The 16,136-nt window shown below is 39.5% G+C and overlaps 1 protein-coding gene across 5 annotated transcripts in view; it reads left to right on the forward strand.

The window, feature by feature from the left end:
• The window catches only part of znf827 (zinc finger protein 827), a 125,899-nt gene that overhangs the window by 83,890 nt on the left and 25,873 nt on the right, over nucleotides 1-16,136 (forward strand). For all 5 annotated transcript variants that reach the window (XR_007247909.2, XM_048534071.2, XM_048534088.2 and 2 more), the window contains exons 7-8: nucleotides 3,378-3,435; nucleotides 15,276-15,370. Coding sequence is in view for 4 of the 5 variants with exons in the window: in XM_048534071.2 (XP_048390028.1) it covers nucleotides 3,378-3,435; nucleotides 15,276-15,370 (153 nt within the window). In the remaining variant the exon portion in view is untranslated. The remainder of the gene's footprint in view (nucleotides 1-3,377; nucleotides 3,436-15,275; nucleotides 15,371-16,136) is intronic.

A 16,136-nucleotide genomic window follows, 5' to 3' on the forward strand; every position in this document is an offset into this window, starting at 1 on the left:
GCATTGGGAGATTCATTGTCAGACTGCAGATCCTTTGCATTTTTTTAAAATTAATGTTCACAAGTTATGGATGTCAGTGGCCAGGCCTGTATTTAACTGCTGAGAGGTCAGTTAAGAGAGAACCATATTGTTATTGGTCCAGAGTCACATGTAGGCCAGCTGGGTAAGAATGGCAGATTTCCTTTTCTAAAGAACATTAGTGAACCAGTTGGGTTTTTCTGCCAATTGCAATGGTTTCATGGTTATCATTAGACTGTTAATCCTAGATTGTCTTGTTGAATTTGAACCTGGGTCCTTGGGAAATTAGACAGGAAGGACTGCAGATACTGGAAGCTAGAGTCAAAAAATGTGGAGCTGAAAAAGCACAGCAGGTCAGATAGCATCCAAGGAGTAGGAAAGTCAACATTTCAGGCCAGAACTTGATGAACAATTCCGATCCGAAGCGTTGACTTTCCTGCTCCTGGGATACTGTCTGACCTGCTGTGCTTTTCCAGCTCCACATTTTTTTGACTCCTCAGGACATCATTACTTGGGTCTCTGGATTAATAGTCAAGTGATAATGGCACTACGCCATCCCCTCCTCTGTTGTGTCTGCTGCACTGTTTCTACCTGGCTTTGAAACAAGGACACTTTGTATGCAGTGAACATCATAACCACTACAGCAGAAATGCATTTACCCTGAATGTAGTTTTAGAACTAGAAGATCTACAAGTCCAGATTGTAGTTCCAAGAATGAACAAAGGAGATAACTGTGTTATCTTCACTGATCGCAACAAAAGATTCAACCCCATGTGAGCAGAGTTTAAATTGTTGTCCACTGAAGCTGCTTCATGTCACCCATTACATTGTCATGAAAATAGATAAGGTCAGCTGTACTAGGTCAACATCAGAACTCTCTGAATGGGATCAAACAGTGTTTGTTCCATATCTGACACTATTTGGTCCGTTCTTTGTGGTTTAGATGTCTTTAGGTCACCTATAGAGGGTGTTCACTTGGTTATTAATTCTAACCAAAAGCAGTTCAGTCTTGTTTGCCTAACATCAAAAAGAAAAGTACCCCAACTCATTTTAAGAAAGTTGCTAAACGTTTATAAAATCATCCTAGCATTACATGTGGATGAGCATCTTCAGTGAGAAATGGGTGGACTGTCAAGCAGAAGTATCATGGTCCAGGATCTCACCCTTTTTGGCCATCTAATTCACATGGAAAACACGATGCTGGGAGTGGTTGATAGCTTATTTCATTTGAATATCTTGTTACTTGGCTCCACGGTCACCAGCAATTTTGTCACCTGTTTTCGGTATGCTGTATTCAAATTGAGTATGATGTCATGGAAAACTGAAATGTTCTTAAAACTATATTACCAGTCTACTGTACCTACATCACTCTTTTTAGGCAAGAAAAATGCTGAACAATTTCCGATCTTTTCCTCTACTGTATCCTTGACATCTTTTGACAGGACAAGGTCACCAATGTAGAGGACCTTTTGAGTTCTCAAACACCATGATCATAATTTCATTGCCTTAGCAATGAGTTTGAATCAGCCGCATTCGTGGCCATCTACCCAAAGACCATCAGTATAGTGAACTGGCTATTGGGTCGTGACCTCTTGATCATCCGTTTCTCTGCTACAAGCCAGCATATGAGCAAAATACGAAGAAGACAAAGATTAACAGTGACAAATGGGAGATGATTGCTAACAACTATCACCTGTGGGGGCTAACCATTTTAAAGGCATTGGAAGAGGTGAGCAGAAATGAAAAGCTCCGCTCGTGAAGAAGAGTCCCCAGAGGAAATAGGGACAAGAAATTGTGCATTGTCTGAATTTTGTCTGAACTTTGTCTGCCTGCGCAACAAATGTGGCAGAGACCATCATACAAGAATGGCGTTCATGAACACACCAGACAAGACTTAACAGCATTAACTATGATAGTGCAAACGTTGTCTGAGATGTGGTGACGTTGGATTTGAACAGTTTTGACCCGTTTCTTTGTAAAAGCCTGTAACTGCAGGGAGAGGAAAGCAGATCAAAGAACAACAACTTTGCCCTGCAATTTTATATGCTCATCAATGATAGAAACAGTGCGTTCTCTAAATTGAAGTGAGCTTGAGGGAGTAGCAGGAAGCCAGAGTTTTTGTGCTTCTTTTGACTGCAGATTTGTATTTAGCTGGAGGAATGGTTTGGTACTATTCTTCCTCTTTAAGCCCCCACATCAGACATTATTGCAGTAATTTCTTATATGCCATCCATATTGGCTTCCAAGTATCAACTTCCTTGTTTAACTTCAGGGATTAAATTCAGTTTTTGTATGTATCTTACGTTTTGGAAGAGAAAGGACACCAAGGCCGTACTGCTTAGAGGAACCTAAAAGATCCTGAGTTGCTGATTCAAAGAAGAGCAAGGCATTTCTCCCCAGTGTGCTATCCAATAACGTAAGCATGCAAGAAATAGGAGTAGGCATTTTGACCCCTAAAGCTTGCTCTACCACCTACTAAGATCACGACTGACTGACTGTAACCTCAACTTCATTAGCTCCCCGTCCCAATAAGATTTAAATATGTTTCTAAATACAAAGGAATCACAAATTTAAGCTATTTGTGGCGGTTGACTACGCAGCAAACTGATGGTATGAATTGAACAATTAAGCATGTGAACAGATTGCAGGAGCCGCATGTGAGGATAATATTGAGTTATTTGAATCACTGCCTGTGTGTTCATCCCCATCAGGTCCTCGGTTAATTTTGGAGAAATTTTCTTTGCCTTTCAAGCTTAATAAATGAACATCATATCGTTTATTCGGTGATGATAATTCATTATTCAAATACTGCATTTTTAATATTTTTGTGACTACTGAATTCAGTGAAAAGTGAGGCTGAGGGCATCAACAGAATAAATTCTACTTGCTATAGTCTGCTGTAAAATGACCTAATAGTGTGTTTTGTAATGTTAAACGGATACATATTGCCTATTGTATCATGTTACACAAATCAACATTGGCCAAATCAAGTTAAGTGGGGAATTAATATAACATGCTTTTTTTTTGTGATGTTGATTGAGGGTTAAATATTGGCCAGGATACCAGGGATAACTCCCCTGCTCTTCTTCGAAATAGTGCCATGGGATCTTTTACATCCACCCAAGCAGACAGATGGGACCTCGTTCAAAAATTGGCACTTTCCACAGTTCCCTTAGTACTGCACTAGAGTGGCAACCTTGATTTTTGTGCTCAAGTTCCTGGAGTGGGACTTGAACCCAGAACCTTGAGATCCAGAGGTGAGCAGTACTGCCAGTTGAGCTATGGTTGACACAGGTTTAAATGAAATATTAAGGCTGTGTTGCATTTTTTAATGTTTTGGGTCTGCTTTCTTTTTGTAGCAAAAGTAAGTAAAGCACAAGAACAAGGAAAAGATGCATCACAGTTTGGTAGTAACAGGTAAGTATCATCATTTTTGTTTTAATTTAGGTGTAATTATATGGATGATGAGATGGACCTTCGATTTGGCTACCTGCTTGTTCAACAAAATAGTTTGTTTTTGTTCCATAGGTAAATCAGTAACACAATATTGTTGAATTTAAGTTTGAGTTAAAGTTTGAGCTCATTGAAGACTTTGGCTGTGGTTTACTAGTTTACTCTTGAGAAAGATGAAAGATACCAAGGATATTGTTTTTTAGAGATGGATGTCATGGGTCACATTTATTCTAAGATCTTGTACATCATCTTTTTGAAATAGATTTGATTTATTTGTTTTATCCTAAATGTAAGCTTAAGGGAATATGGGGTGAGGCTTTGATATTTTTGCTTGCTGTTAACGCTTAACCAAAACTCTGGCTGTGAGGAAAGCATGGAATTTCCAAATGCAAAGACAAGTCTGTTTTGTGGAATAATGACTATCAATTAGAGTCATAGAGATATATAGCACAGAAACAGGCGCTCCCTTACTGACACCTCGGTCACCTGTTTTGCTAAATTTATTTCTCGAGTAGGTCAAGTTTTGTACCTTCTCTAGTAGATATGTCCACATACTGAATCGGAAAATTTTCTTGTACACACTTAACAAATTCTTTTCTGTCCAAGCCCCAACTACTATTGCAGTCCCAGTCTATGTCTGGAAAGTTAAAATCCCCTACCATAACCACTCTGTTACTCTTACAGATGATTGAGGTTGGTGGGGTCGGAATCTATAGTACAATCCCAATAAGATGGTCATCCCCTTCTTATTTCTGAGTTTCCCCCAAATAACTTCCCTGGATGTATTCCCAGGTTCATAGTTTATGAAGTAAAATGAGCAATATTGATGCTGGAATGGTACCCTTCACTAGATGTGAATTATTAGATAAGGCAGACTGATATCTACTGAAAATTGGAAGATTTGGTGACCGGATTCTTCAGAGTGATGATTATTCTAAATTCATTGCAGCAATCTCTTTAGCTTTTCTTCTTGGGATAGAAACCCAAGAAACTAATTTTGTTTTTAAATCAATCTGAACTAAATGTTGAGAGTAGCTGCTGAAGTAGATCACGGCGTCCTGGGAATTCTGGCAAAGAGCAAACTCAAAGTTCTTAGGCCTCCTTTCACAACAGCCAGAAACTCCTTTTATTGTCACGTGGGAAAATATCAACACACACAGATGCACCTGGGCTTGTAATGGAATAAAACTCCAGACACTGGTTTATTATTGTTAAAGAAAACTGGCTTAATTTTCCATACTTTCCTATATACCAAGTTGGATGCTGTACTGCTCACTGAAATTAAATCAGCACTTATTGTTTCCTGTGGTGCCTGTGTACATTCAATGCAACATTTCTTCTTCATTAGCTAGTCACAAGAATAAATAAGACCATGTTTTATGCAAATTGTGGCTAATTAAATTTCAAGAAGAAGAGTTGAGTTTTATGCCTCAGCCAACATAATTTGACCTTTAAATTGAACTGAAGGCAAGAATTGTGTGCTGTCGCAGCACTACCAAGGTGATATTGAGAGTTTGTTTCACATTTAGGCCAGCACTCAAGAATCACAGTCTTGTAGGGATTTTAAAAAAGAAATGACAAGAGTTAACTACTAAATGAACTTTTTGCAAAGATTGGAATCACAATCTTGGAGGCATTTTAATGTCAGATAATTTTGTTGGGGGTCTTGGGATTAGGTTTGCCACCAATCTAAGTGTATTTTTGTTACTGAATTCTTTACGCAAATTTATGAATAATTATAAATACTTTGGATTCTTTATTTAAGGCTTACAGTGCAATACAGAACTTGTAGGTCAACTTTGCACGCACATCTTAGGGAATCAAGCACGTGCAACTCCGAAATGGTGTCACATGCTGTATGGCATCACTATTTACATATTGCATTGAAGGAAAATACAAAATTTACCTTTTTTCCTCAAATAGAAATTACACAATAAGAATTAATACCCATAACAGAATTGCTATAAACACTAAAAGTTAGACCTCTATCCATCATTTGAGTCCCTAAAATGTATGGCTGGTTTATTAATATGCCTGGACCTGATAAGTTTTTTTTTCCTGAGATCAAGTATTAGTATTATCACGCAGAGTGCAGTGGCGGCTGGGACGTTGGATGCCTTCAAGGCAGAGATCGACAAATTCTTGATCTCAGAAAGAATCAAGGGCTACGGGGAGAGTGCAGGGAAGTGGTATTGAAATGCCCATCAGCCATGATTTAAATGGTGGAGTGGACTTGATGGGCCGAATGGCCTTACGTCCACTCCTATGTCTTATGGTCTTATCATGAAATGTTCTTGACTCCTCAATATAGATGCATGTGTATCTTGCACATTAGCTTTGTGCTTGTTGGTCTTCGCAGTGATCTTTCACATTTTCACTCTTTATTAGCAAACATGTTCTCACAGCTGCTGGAGTATTGTCTAAGATGTGGTTCCTTTAGACTTCCTGAACATTGCACTGTTTAGTGTATGGTTTCAAATAAATTTGGCTTGCTACAATACTTAAATATCTCTGAGAATCAGGTTCTCTCCCTTGAGTGAATAACTTGAATTTTTTGCTCTACATGGAAGCTAGGCAATACCTCATCTAATCATAATCAAAAACAAAAGTTGCTGGAGAAGCTCAGGTCTGGAAGCATCTAATCATGCTGTTTGTATATAGACTTTACCACCTGCTTCAGTAAGCTTTTCAGCACTAAAGCAAGTCAGAGCAGATGATTTCTAAATATTATCCTGATTTCCTGCCAGTACATGATTTCAACTGGCATTTGTGATGATGGATCTGTTGTTGTTTCCTGTAAATGCAATGTAACAACCTTGAAATTTTGTTGTATACCTGTGTTCACAAGTGGTTTGATCCTGTGAACTACTCTGTCAGCAACACTATTGGATCTAGGATAATCTGGTCAGGCTTGTTACGTGGTTTATTCCCCATTTGCTGCACACATCCTGAAATGGTTTGCTTGCATATTGTGGACCATTGTATCAGACAATCTCCTCAAGTGTACCAAATTGACTAAACATAGCCCTGTCTGTATTCCCTTCAGATGTAGAGAGTCTCTATGCTGGCTTGGTCAATACAGTACATCCTTATGGCTTTCTCAATGTTGCAGTTAATCCCAGGCTGATGCATTGTTTTGTTTTGCCAGGTAACATGTTTGTTCAATTCCTATGTGATCTTCGTGCAATTGCAATTAAGTATCCCGACAAAGAAATCAGTGTCTGGAATCAGCATTTATCTTTTTAAAGATTAATCCTCTTGAGATACTGAACTAATAACTAAACAGCCAAAGGGATTTCAGGTTGTCTTGAACTTCCTGTGTTGTTTGAAGCCAATCGTCGGCAATGTTGAGCCACAATATTTTCAATAACGGGGTATCTTTTGCTTTCATTGCTCTGTGATTGCAGTGTACTGCCCAAGGTTCGTCAAATCAACCTTAAGTACGTATGCGACCTTCATGTCCTTTATGGTCAGCTTATAGATCTGATGAGATATTCATTATTTGCTTTGGGAAAATGAACCTGTGTATCCAACGTGACCATTCTTTTCCCTGAATTATAATGCTGTACTGTCATACCTTTTGGATTTTGACTCGTAGCTTTTGTAATCTAAATAGCAGTCTCATCAGAGGTTTATCACATAATTTCAAACGACTTGAGATCTGTTTCCTCAAACTGCTTGCCAAAAAGATATGTAAGGAGCTTTATAATGCTAACCACTACAACAGGTGTCTTACTGTGTGTCCTGGTAATGAATTGGGTCAGGGAGATTGTCAGTTTTGTCTCCTGCATACAGCAAGTTCCTACCCCTTTCTGTGATGCATCAACTTCCAAAGCCATTTCCTTGGTTATAGTATTGGAATGGATTTGTCACCTCTAACAATGACTGATTAAGTGATTCAAATAATATTGGTGATTCAAATAATATTGGTGACTCCTTACCACACAAATGAAGAATCTGTTTCCAATTGACATTACCCTCAAGCAAAGTTGGGCATATCACATGCTCAGAAATTGAATAATCTTAGACATTGTTGTAAATATTCTCACCCTTGAGATGCAGGCCTAGACTGTACATCTTTACTTTGATCAAGATGTTTCCCAGAAATAGAATAAATTAAACTTCAAAAAAAGTTGATGTTACTTCTATTTATTTCCAGCATTTTACTGCTTAAAAACCAGACCTTCTTTTGTAGCCATTTTCAATTATCGGAATTTGATGTGACCATCTTGAGTCTAAACACACCTATTGTACTAGATAATGCAGTGTGGAACTGAAGGAACACAGCAAGTCAGGCAGCATCAGTGGAACGGGAAAGCTGGTGTTTTGGTTCGGGACCCTTCTTCAGAAATGAGGGAGGGGGAAGTGGCTCAAATAAATAGAGGAGGGATAGGGCTGGGGATGGTAGGGTGAGATGGTGACAGCTGAGTGCAAGTAGGCAGTGGTGGGGATTGGTCATTGAGGTGGGAGGAGCAGATAGGTGGGAGAGAAGACGGACAAGTTGTATCAGGTCAAGGAGGAGGGAATGAGAGGAACCGTTGGCCATGGGATGAGGCCAGGGCTGGGGAGATATTGAAGCTAGTAAAGTCCACATTGAGACCATTGGGTGGTAGGCTCCCAAGGCAGAAAAAGAGGTGTAGCGTTATTGTGATACTGGAAGAGGCCCAGGATGGACGTGTCGTCCAGGGAGGGGGTATTGAAGTGGCTCGCGACTCAATGTCATCATTTGCCGCAGAGCGCAGATGCTGTACAAAGCAATCTCCAAGCCTCCGCTTGGTATCACCAATGTAGAGGGGGCCACATCGGGAGCAGCAGATGCAGTAAACCACATTGGCAGATGTGCAGGTGAACATCTGTCTGATGTGGAAGGATTTTTTTTGGCTCCTTGGATGGAGGTGTAGGGGCAGGTTTAGTACTTCCTGCAGTTGCAGGGAAAAATGCCAGGGGTGGTGGGGCTAGTGGGGAGTGTGGAGCAGATGATGGAGTGATGGAGAGAGCGGTCCCTACAGAAGCCAGATAGGGGTGGGGAGGGAAATATATCCTTCATTGTTGGGTCAGATTGCAGGTGGCGGAGAATGATATGGTTAGTGGGGTGATACGTGAGGGCAAGGGAGATTCTGTCTTTGTTTTTGTTGTGGGTAGAGAATGTGAAGGTAGAGGTGCGGGAAATGCAAGAGATGCAGTCGAGAGCATTTTCAACCACTTGAAGGAGCGTAGTTGCAGTCCTTGCAATAAGCCAACATCTGGGATGTTTGGGAATGGTACACCCCATTTTGGGAGCAGATGCAGCGGAGGCAGAGGAATTGGGAGTGGGGGATTGCATTCTTGCAGGAACGTGGGTGCGAGATAGTACAATAGTAATAGCTTCCTTCAGTTTGCAAGTAATAAAGCTATTACCAATTGGTATATTTTAATGCAATGAGTAATGTTTTATTCCACATGTAATTTAATTTTCATTTCTTCCTTGATACGTACACCATACTTTTTAGGTAAGTGGGTCACCTCAGAGGAATTACATTTCTCTTAATGCAAAATAACGCCACCTTTGAAATTTCCCACGACGCAAAAATTTGTTTCAGCTGTCACAGACTGACTTAATGGGGTCACTTTTAACATTTTCATTCATCATTACTATTGCCTTATTGATTTTTGTGTATGGTCACAATTTTAATTCCCTACACACTGGTAATCATGCTACTGTCAAAACTGTTGTGATCTGTGCTAATCATGTAGTTATACTGCATTTTAATGTTGCTGAACCAATGCATTGAACTGATGATCATTGTAATCTGTCAATCTAGCAATCATAGACTGTACCATTCACTTGTTGGCATTATCTTCAGTGTTTAACTTGGCTTTGAGCATGTATTTGCCATTTTTATTCAGACATGGAATATTGATCAAAGCAAAAGCCACTAACTTTTTTGTATCCATACATTGTGCCACATTTATCATAAGGAAATCCAACTCATTTTCAAGATGAAGAGCTTTCTTTTCAGAATTTTCTAACCACTTTAACTTCCCCAATATTGACTGGGACTCCCTTTAGAGCAAGAGGCTTTGACGGGGCAGAATTTATCAAGTGCATCCAAGAGGCTTTCTTGAAACAGTATGTGGATAGTCCAATTAGAGGAGGAGCCATCTTGGACCTTGAACTGGCTAATGAGCCTGGCCAGATGACTGACCTTTCAATGGGAGAGCGTTTTGAAAACAGTGATCACAACTCCCTTCAGTTCTGAGTTGGCTATGAATAAGGATAAGTTTGGATCTTGTAGCAAGCTACTAAACTTGAGGGAGGGCAAATTGCATCAGTATTAGGCAGGTGGTAGGGAGTGTTAATTGAGAGGAACTCTTCCTGGAAAGTCCACATTTGACATACGGGAATTGTTTAAAGACCTGATGAGAGTTCAGGACTGGCATGTTCCAGTGAGGAGGAAGGACAAGGATGGCAAGGTAAGGGAGCCTTGGATAGCGAGGAAGGTTTCAATTTATTCAGAAGGGAAAAAGAAGCATATACAAGTTTTAAGAAGCTCAAGTCAGACAGGACCCATGAGGGATACAAAAAAAAGCAGGAACAAACTCAAGTAGCGAATTAAGAGAACAAGAAGGGACTACGAAATAACTTTTTGACAAGTAGGATTAAAGAAATCCTAGGGTATTCTACACATAGATTAAAAGCAAGAGGATAACTAGGGAGAAGGTAGAACGACGCAGGGTTATAGAAGGGAATGCGTGCTTGGAGGCAGAGAATGTAGGTGAGATCCTAAATGAGTACTTTTCGTCAGTATTCACCCAGGAGAAGGACGTGGAGGACAGTGAGATTTGTGTAGACCATATGAACATGCAATGGCACATATGGGGCCAAGAAAGAAATGGTATTGGGTGACGTGAAGAGCATTAAAGTGGATAAATCTTGGAATCCACCCGAGGTTATCGAGGGAGGCAAGAGAGAGAATTCCTGGGGCTTTACCAAGTTCTTTGTATCCTTTCTAGCATCTGGAGAGGTCCCTGAGTACTGGCTAGTAACTAATGTTGTTCCTGCCTTCAAGAGGGGGAGTAGGGATAATTCAGAAAATTATAAATTGGTGAGTCTGTGGTTGGGAAACTATTGGAAAAATTCTTAGGAACAGGATTTATGTGCATTTACAAAAGCATGGCCTAATTAGGGATAGTCAGCATGGCTATGTGCAGGGCAGGTTATGTCTTACTAACTTGATTGAATTTTTCGAGGAAGTGACACAGGTGATCGATTTAAGGGTAGAGCAGTGGATGTTGTTTACATGGATTTTAGTAAGGCTTTTGACGAGGTCCTTCATGGTAGACTCATCAAGAGATTAAGATGCATAGGATCCACAGTGACTTGGCCATTTGGACTCGAATTTGCTTGCCCACAGAAGACAGAGGTAGTGGTGAAAGTGTGTTTTTATGGCTGGAGATCCTTGACTCGTGGTGTTCCACAGGGATCCGTGCTGGGACCTCTGCCTTTTATGATTTATATAAATGACTTGGATGAAAACCTAGATGGATGAATTAGTACGTTTACAGATGACACAAAGATCAGGGGAATTGTGGATAGCATAGATGGTTGCCAAAGGATATGGCAGAATATAGATCAGTTGCAGATATGGGTGGAGAAATGGCAGATGGAGCTCAATCTGTGTTATTGTGAGGTGCTGCACTTTGGAAGGTCAAATGTTATGGCAAAGGTATACTGTTAAAAGCAGGTTCCTGGATAGCATTGATGTACAGTGGGATCTTGGGGTTCAAGCCCATAGCTTCCTGAAAGTGGCCACACAAGCAGATAGGGTGGTAAAGATGATGTATGGCATACATATACTTATTGGTTATGGAATTGAATACAAGAATCAGAATGTCATGTTGCTGTTTTAGAAGACTTTATTTAGGCCACTCTTGGAGTACTGCATTCTGTTCTGGTTGCTACAATACAGGAAGGATCTGGAGGCTTTGGAGAAGGTGCAGAAGGGGTTTACCAGGGTGCTGCCTGGATTAGATGCTGTGAATTATGAGGAGAGGTGAGAAAAATTTGTGTTGTTTTCTCTGGAGTGGCGAAGGCTGAGGGGAGGCTTCATAGAAGTCTATAAAATTGAGATGCGTAGATAGGGTTGACGGTCAAAATTTTTTTCCCCCAGAGTTGAAATGCCCAAAACTAGGGGGCTTGCTTTTGAGGTGAGGGGGGGAAAGTTTAAAAGAGATGTGAAGGGGAAGTTCTTTTTATACAGAGTGGTAGGAGTGTGGAATTTTTGATAGGAGTTTTTGATAAGTGTGTGAAAGTGCATGGAATGGAAGGATGTGGACCAAGGACAGGCAGAAGGGATTGGTTTAATCTGGTGTTGTGTTAGGCACATGAGCTGAAGGACATGTTACTGTGCTGTGAAGTGTTATGTTCTTTGTTCTGATTGAATTATTAATTCGGTGGAGTGATGCGTGAAAAATAAATTCCGTTCTCCATCAAAGGCTTTAACTCGAGTAGAGCATCTGTGGCCTTCAAAGCCATGATGGGAAATTTGGTAGTTATTGCATTGATGCTCTTTGCTTTTCAAGAATTTTTTGGTGTAGAGGGACTTTGGATTTCTTTGCAGATTTGCTGTATCTGCAGTTTGTGTCATCTTCGTTTCCAGCCATAAATTGTTGCAACCGGTAGAACATAAATTTTAGTTGGCCTGCCCACAGAGTTGTTTTTGTTGGGAACTGAATCATAAAGGATGAATGGCTTCACAATTCCTGATTCTAAATGAACTTTTGCAGACTGATCCTGAGTCAACATGCTCTTACTGATCACTGAACGAGCTCCCTTTTAATTATTCACTTGTTTACTTTTGGTCATTGCTCTCGGAAGGTATTTCTGCGTCTCGGAGTCTTGCTGTATATAGATTCTGTAGCAAATAAAACAACACTCACTATATTGCATCGCTGTTTATCTCACAGACTTACGATTCATAAATTGATGAATGGGAAAAATATTTTGGTTTTTTTTATTGAAGATTATCATTACAGGAGAGTTTTACATGCATATCTTCCTTGAGAATCAACATAGGTCCTAATACTGTGGCAGTATAGGGCACCTTCATGTAGTGATGATCCATGCATTCACTGTTTACATATTCCATTACGTGCAGTTCTGGTCGCCCCATTACAGGAAGGATGTGGAAGCATTGGAAAAGGTGCAGAGGAGATTTACCAGGATGTTGCCTGGTCTGGAGCCTTATGAGGAAAGGCTGAGGGACTTGGGTCTGTTCTCATTGGAGAGAAGGGGGCTAAGAGGGGATTTAATAGAGACATTCAAGATGATCAGAGGATTAGATAGGGTGGACAGTGAGAGTCTTTTTCTGAGGATGATGATGTCAGCTTGTACGAGGGGGCATTAGCTGCAAATTGAGGGGTGATAGATTTGAGACAGATGTCAGAGGCAGTTTGTTTACTCAGAGAGTGGTAAGGGTGTAAAAGGCCCTGCCTGCCAATGTAGTCAACTCAGCCACATTAGGGGCATTTAAATAGTCCTTGGATAAGCATTTGGATGATGATGGGACAGTGTAGGGGGATGGGCTTAGATTAGTTCACAGGCCGGCGCAACATCGAAGGGCCTGTTCTGCGCTATATTGTTCTATGTTCTATGTTCATTGAAGCAATACCACAGCAATTTTTGTAAATTGTTGCAAATTTCCTAGTTTACGGGACAACCAAATGCTTATCCTTGAGATAAAGTAGATAAATGAGAACTGGAGAACTGTGAGGTAGATTAATGCTGTGTAACTTACTTGAAAGTACTATTTTTTTTTATAAATTGCATCTACTTCAATCTAACATAGAACACAGAACATTACTGCACAGTCGAGGCCCTTCAGCCCTCGATGTTGTGCCGACCTGTCATACCGATCTCAAGCCCATCTAACCTACACTATTCCATGTACGTCCATATGCTCATCCAATGATGACTTAAATGTACCTAAAATTGGCGAATCTACTACTGTTGCAGGCAAAGCGTTCCATTCCCTTACTACTCTCTGAGTAAGGAAACTACCTCTGACATCTGTCCTATATCTTTCACCCCTCAATTTAAAGTTATGCCCCCCCTGCAACAATCTGAGAATTTAATAGCATGGGAGAGTGATTATATTAGCAATGCTACATTTGAGAAAAACAGCATCCATTTGGTTTGTGTATAAATTATTGCTGATAAGATGCTTTTACATGAAGAATTAGGTAATCTTTTGTAAATGGGGAAGAAGGATCACAGGACATGAAACTTTAATTTTGCTTTCTCTCCACAGATACTGCCAGACCTGCTGAGTCTTTCCAGCAATCTCTCTGATTTGTTTCTTATAAAAAGTGTTTTTATTAAACAAGTGAGGCTTGTCAGCAGTGACAAATTGTGGTAAGCGTGCAGTGCATAAGAACTCAATGAAGTGTCATATGGGTTTGTAAGTGGGCAATATTCAAGACAAAAAAAATACAAAAGAACTGCAGATGCTGTAAATCAGGAAACAAAACCGAAATTGCTAGAAAAGCTCAGCAGGTTTGGCGACTTCTATGAAGGAAAAAACAGAATTAATGTTTTGGGCCCGATGACTTTTCCTCAGACCTCTTATATAAACTTTCTCCCCTTTGTAGAAAATATTCAAGAATGACAAAGAGAAAACCAACTTTCAAAACAGAGTTTCTTCACTTTGTCATTCTTGAATATTTTCCACAAAGGGGAAAAGTTTAAATAATCACTCAGTCACCCTTGTGCACTGCCTCATGTCCTGTTTCGGAATTGTATGTGGAGGGCCTCCGATAACATCAACTACCCAAATTCTGAACTAGAATTGATGTATGACCCACAGAGAATCAGAGAAGGAAACAAGCCATTGGATGTGACATGAGCACCCAATCAAACACCAATTGAATCTATTTCTATTCTCCCAGAAAGTTTCCAATTATACATAGAAATTAAGTTTTCACGATTGCCGTATGCCCACATAGACTTGATTTCAATCTGGTAAAGTAGTTAAATGGCATATTTGGTGAATTCAGTGTTTAGCAAAGTCAAGTTTGTCATGGCGGTTCTGTGTTTTCCCAGATCAGACTTTCATTTTCACTTTCTCTTCATTTTACTTTGCAAGTACTTAGTTATGGTCATAATGAGTGTTTTAGGATTTATTAAATGTAGGCAATATGCTAGCTGAGTCCCATAGACCACAGGTGCCAAGATCAACTTAGACAATTTCATGACAGGGAATATAAAAACTTTTGATTGCTATCCAGGAACTCAACATTTAAAGTGTGATTGTGTGCAGCAGTCACTGCTAAGGATAGAATAACTGGCAAGATAATATAGGGCGCAATGTTTGTGAATCAGATGGTCACTTAACCAACTAATGACAGAACTAATGTGTAAAGGATCGCCACTTGATTGAGGATTAAAGGTACCTGTGAAATCTAGTCAAGAGTCAAGGCTACTAAAAGTAAAGGTAGATAGTAAATCTGCAAAAATATATTTTGGAGAGGTGGAGATTAATGCTGAGAATATCAACAGAATCTCTGAACGTACTTGTTGTGATTCAGTAGTTAATGACAACATACTGTAAATGAAATATATTCATAATTTTGCTAGGGCTAGATTCATTGAGATCTCAGAAAAAAAAATCATCTAATTTGTTATACCACAAAGTTTCTCTGAATTTCTAACCAACTCCATTGCTGTTTCAAAAGTAATATTGTTTTCTGTGTTTATCTAAGCACATTTTAATGATGGATAGCTTCAGAAACACATAATGAGTCATTTTAATTCTCTTCTGGTGCAGCTCTTCTGTTTCTGAAGATGTATTTAGACAATCGCCGTCTACTTCAAAATTGAGAGATCCTTTATCTGACCTCCATGTGGGACGACCGTCACGTGGTATGTGATACTTATAGTTTTGTATTTTGACTGATTTTAAAGATTTGGCAATATTAAATGTGTAGTGTCTTATTTTGGTCAAATTGCTTTTCAAAGTTGCATGTTTTGCATATTTTTCGCAAAGTGTGAATAATTAATTGCAGGGCAAGTGTAAATTCATCAATCTTGATTTTAAAAGCAGTGAGGTCAGAGAAATGGCTGCAATACTAACACTTTGATCCATTCCCTCCTCAAATGCAATTCCTGGCTGCAGCTAGGGATTAGTTATTTTACCGCACAAAAAACAAATAACGTTTAGTTTTTTTTAAAACACATAGCAGTCCACTCATTGACCACAAGAATGGGTCAATTCTGTCATCTATGAAGATGGTGGTACTAGTACATTCTGTGTTGAAAGTTCTAGAGCATTAGAAAGGCAAACTTCAATGGATTGAATGGCCTTTGCTCAACTTAAAAATTGTTTAGTACTGGTAGTCTTAAGAACTAATGGTGCTATTATGTTAAGTATGTGGTATTGATTGAAATTGTTTATCCAGTCAAAAGCTAAAATAATTTAAGTACGAAACTGGAAGGTAATGATCAGAAGATAGCCTGGTCATCTCTTAAATTCTTCCAATTACATTCTTCATTATGCATTTTGTGTGATTAATTTATGCAGGTGTAGTTCCCTCTGGCATGCTTGTTGAAAATATTTTGTCATCTGAGAGTATTTTTATATTGTTTATTTTCATTTCTAACCAAATGTTCACACGAGCCTTGCATAGCC

This window comes from Stegostoma tigrinum, chromosome 1, assembly GCF_030684315.1.
Source record: "Stegostoma tigrinum isolate sSteTig4 chromosome 1, sSteTig4.hap1, whole genome shotgun sequence".
Classification (NCBI taxonomy): domain Eukaryota; kingdom Metazoa; phylum Chordata; class Chondrichthyes; order Orectolobiformes; family Stegostomatidae; genus Stegostoma; species Stegostoma tigrinum.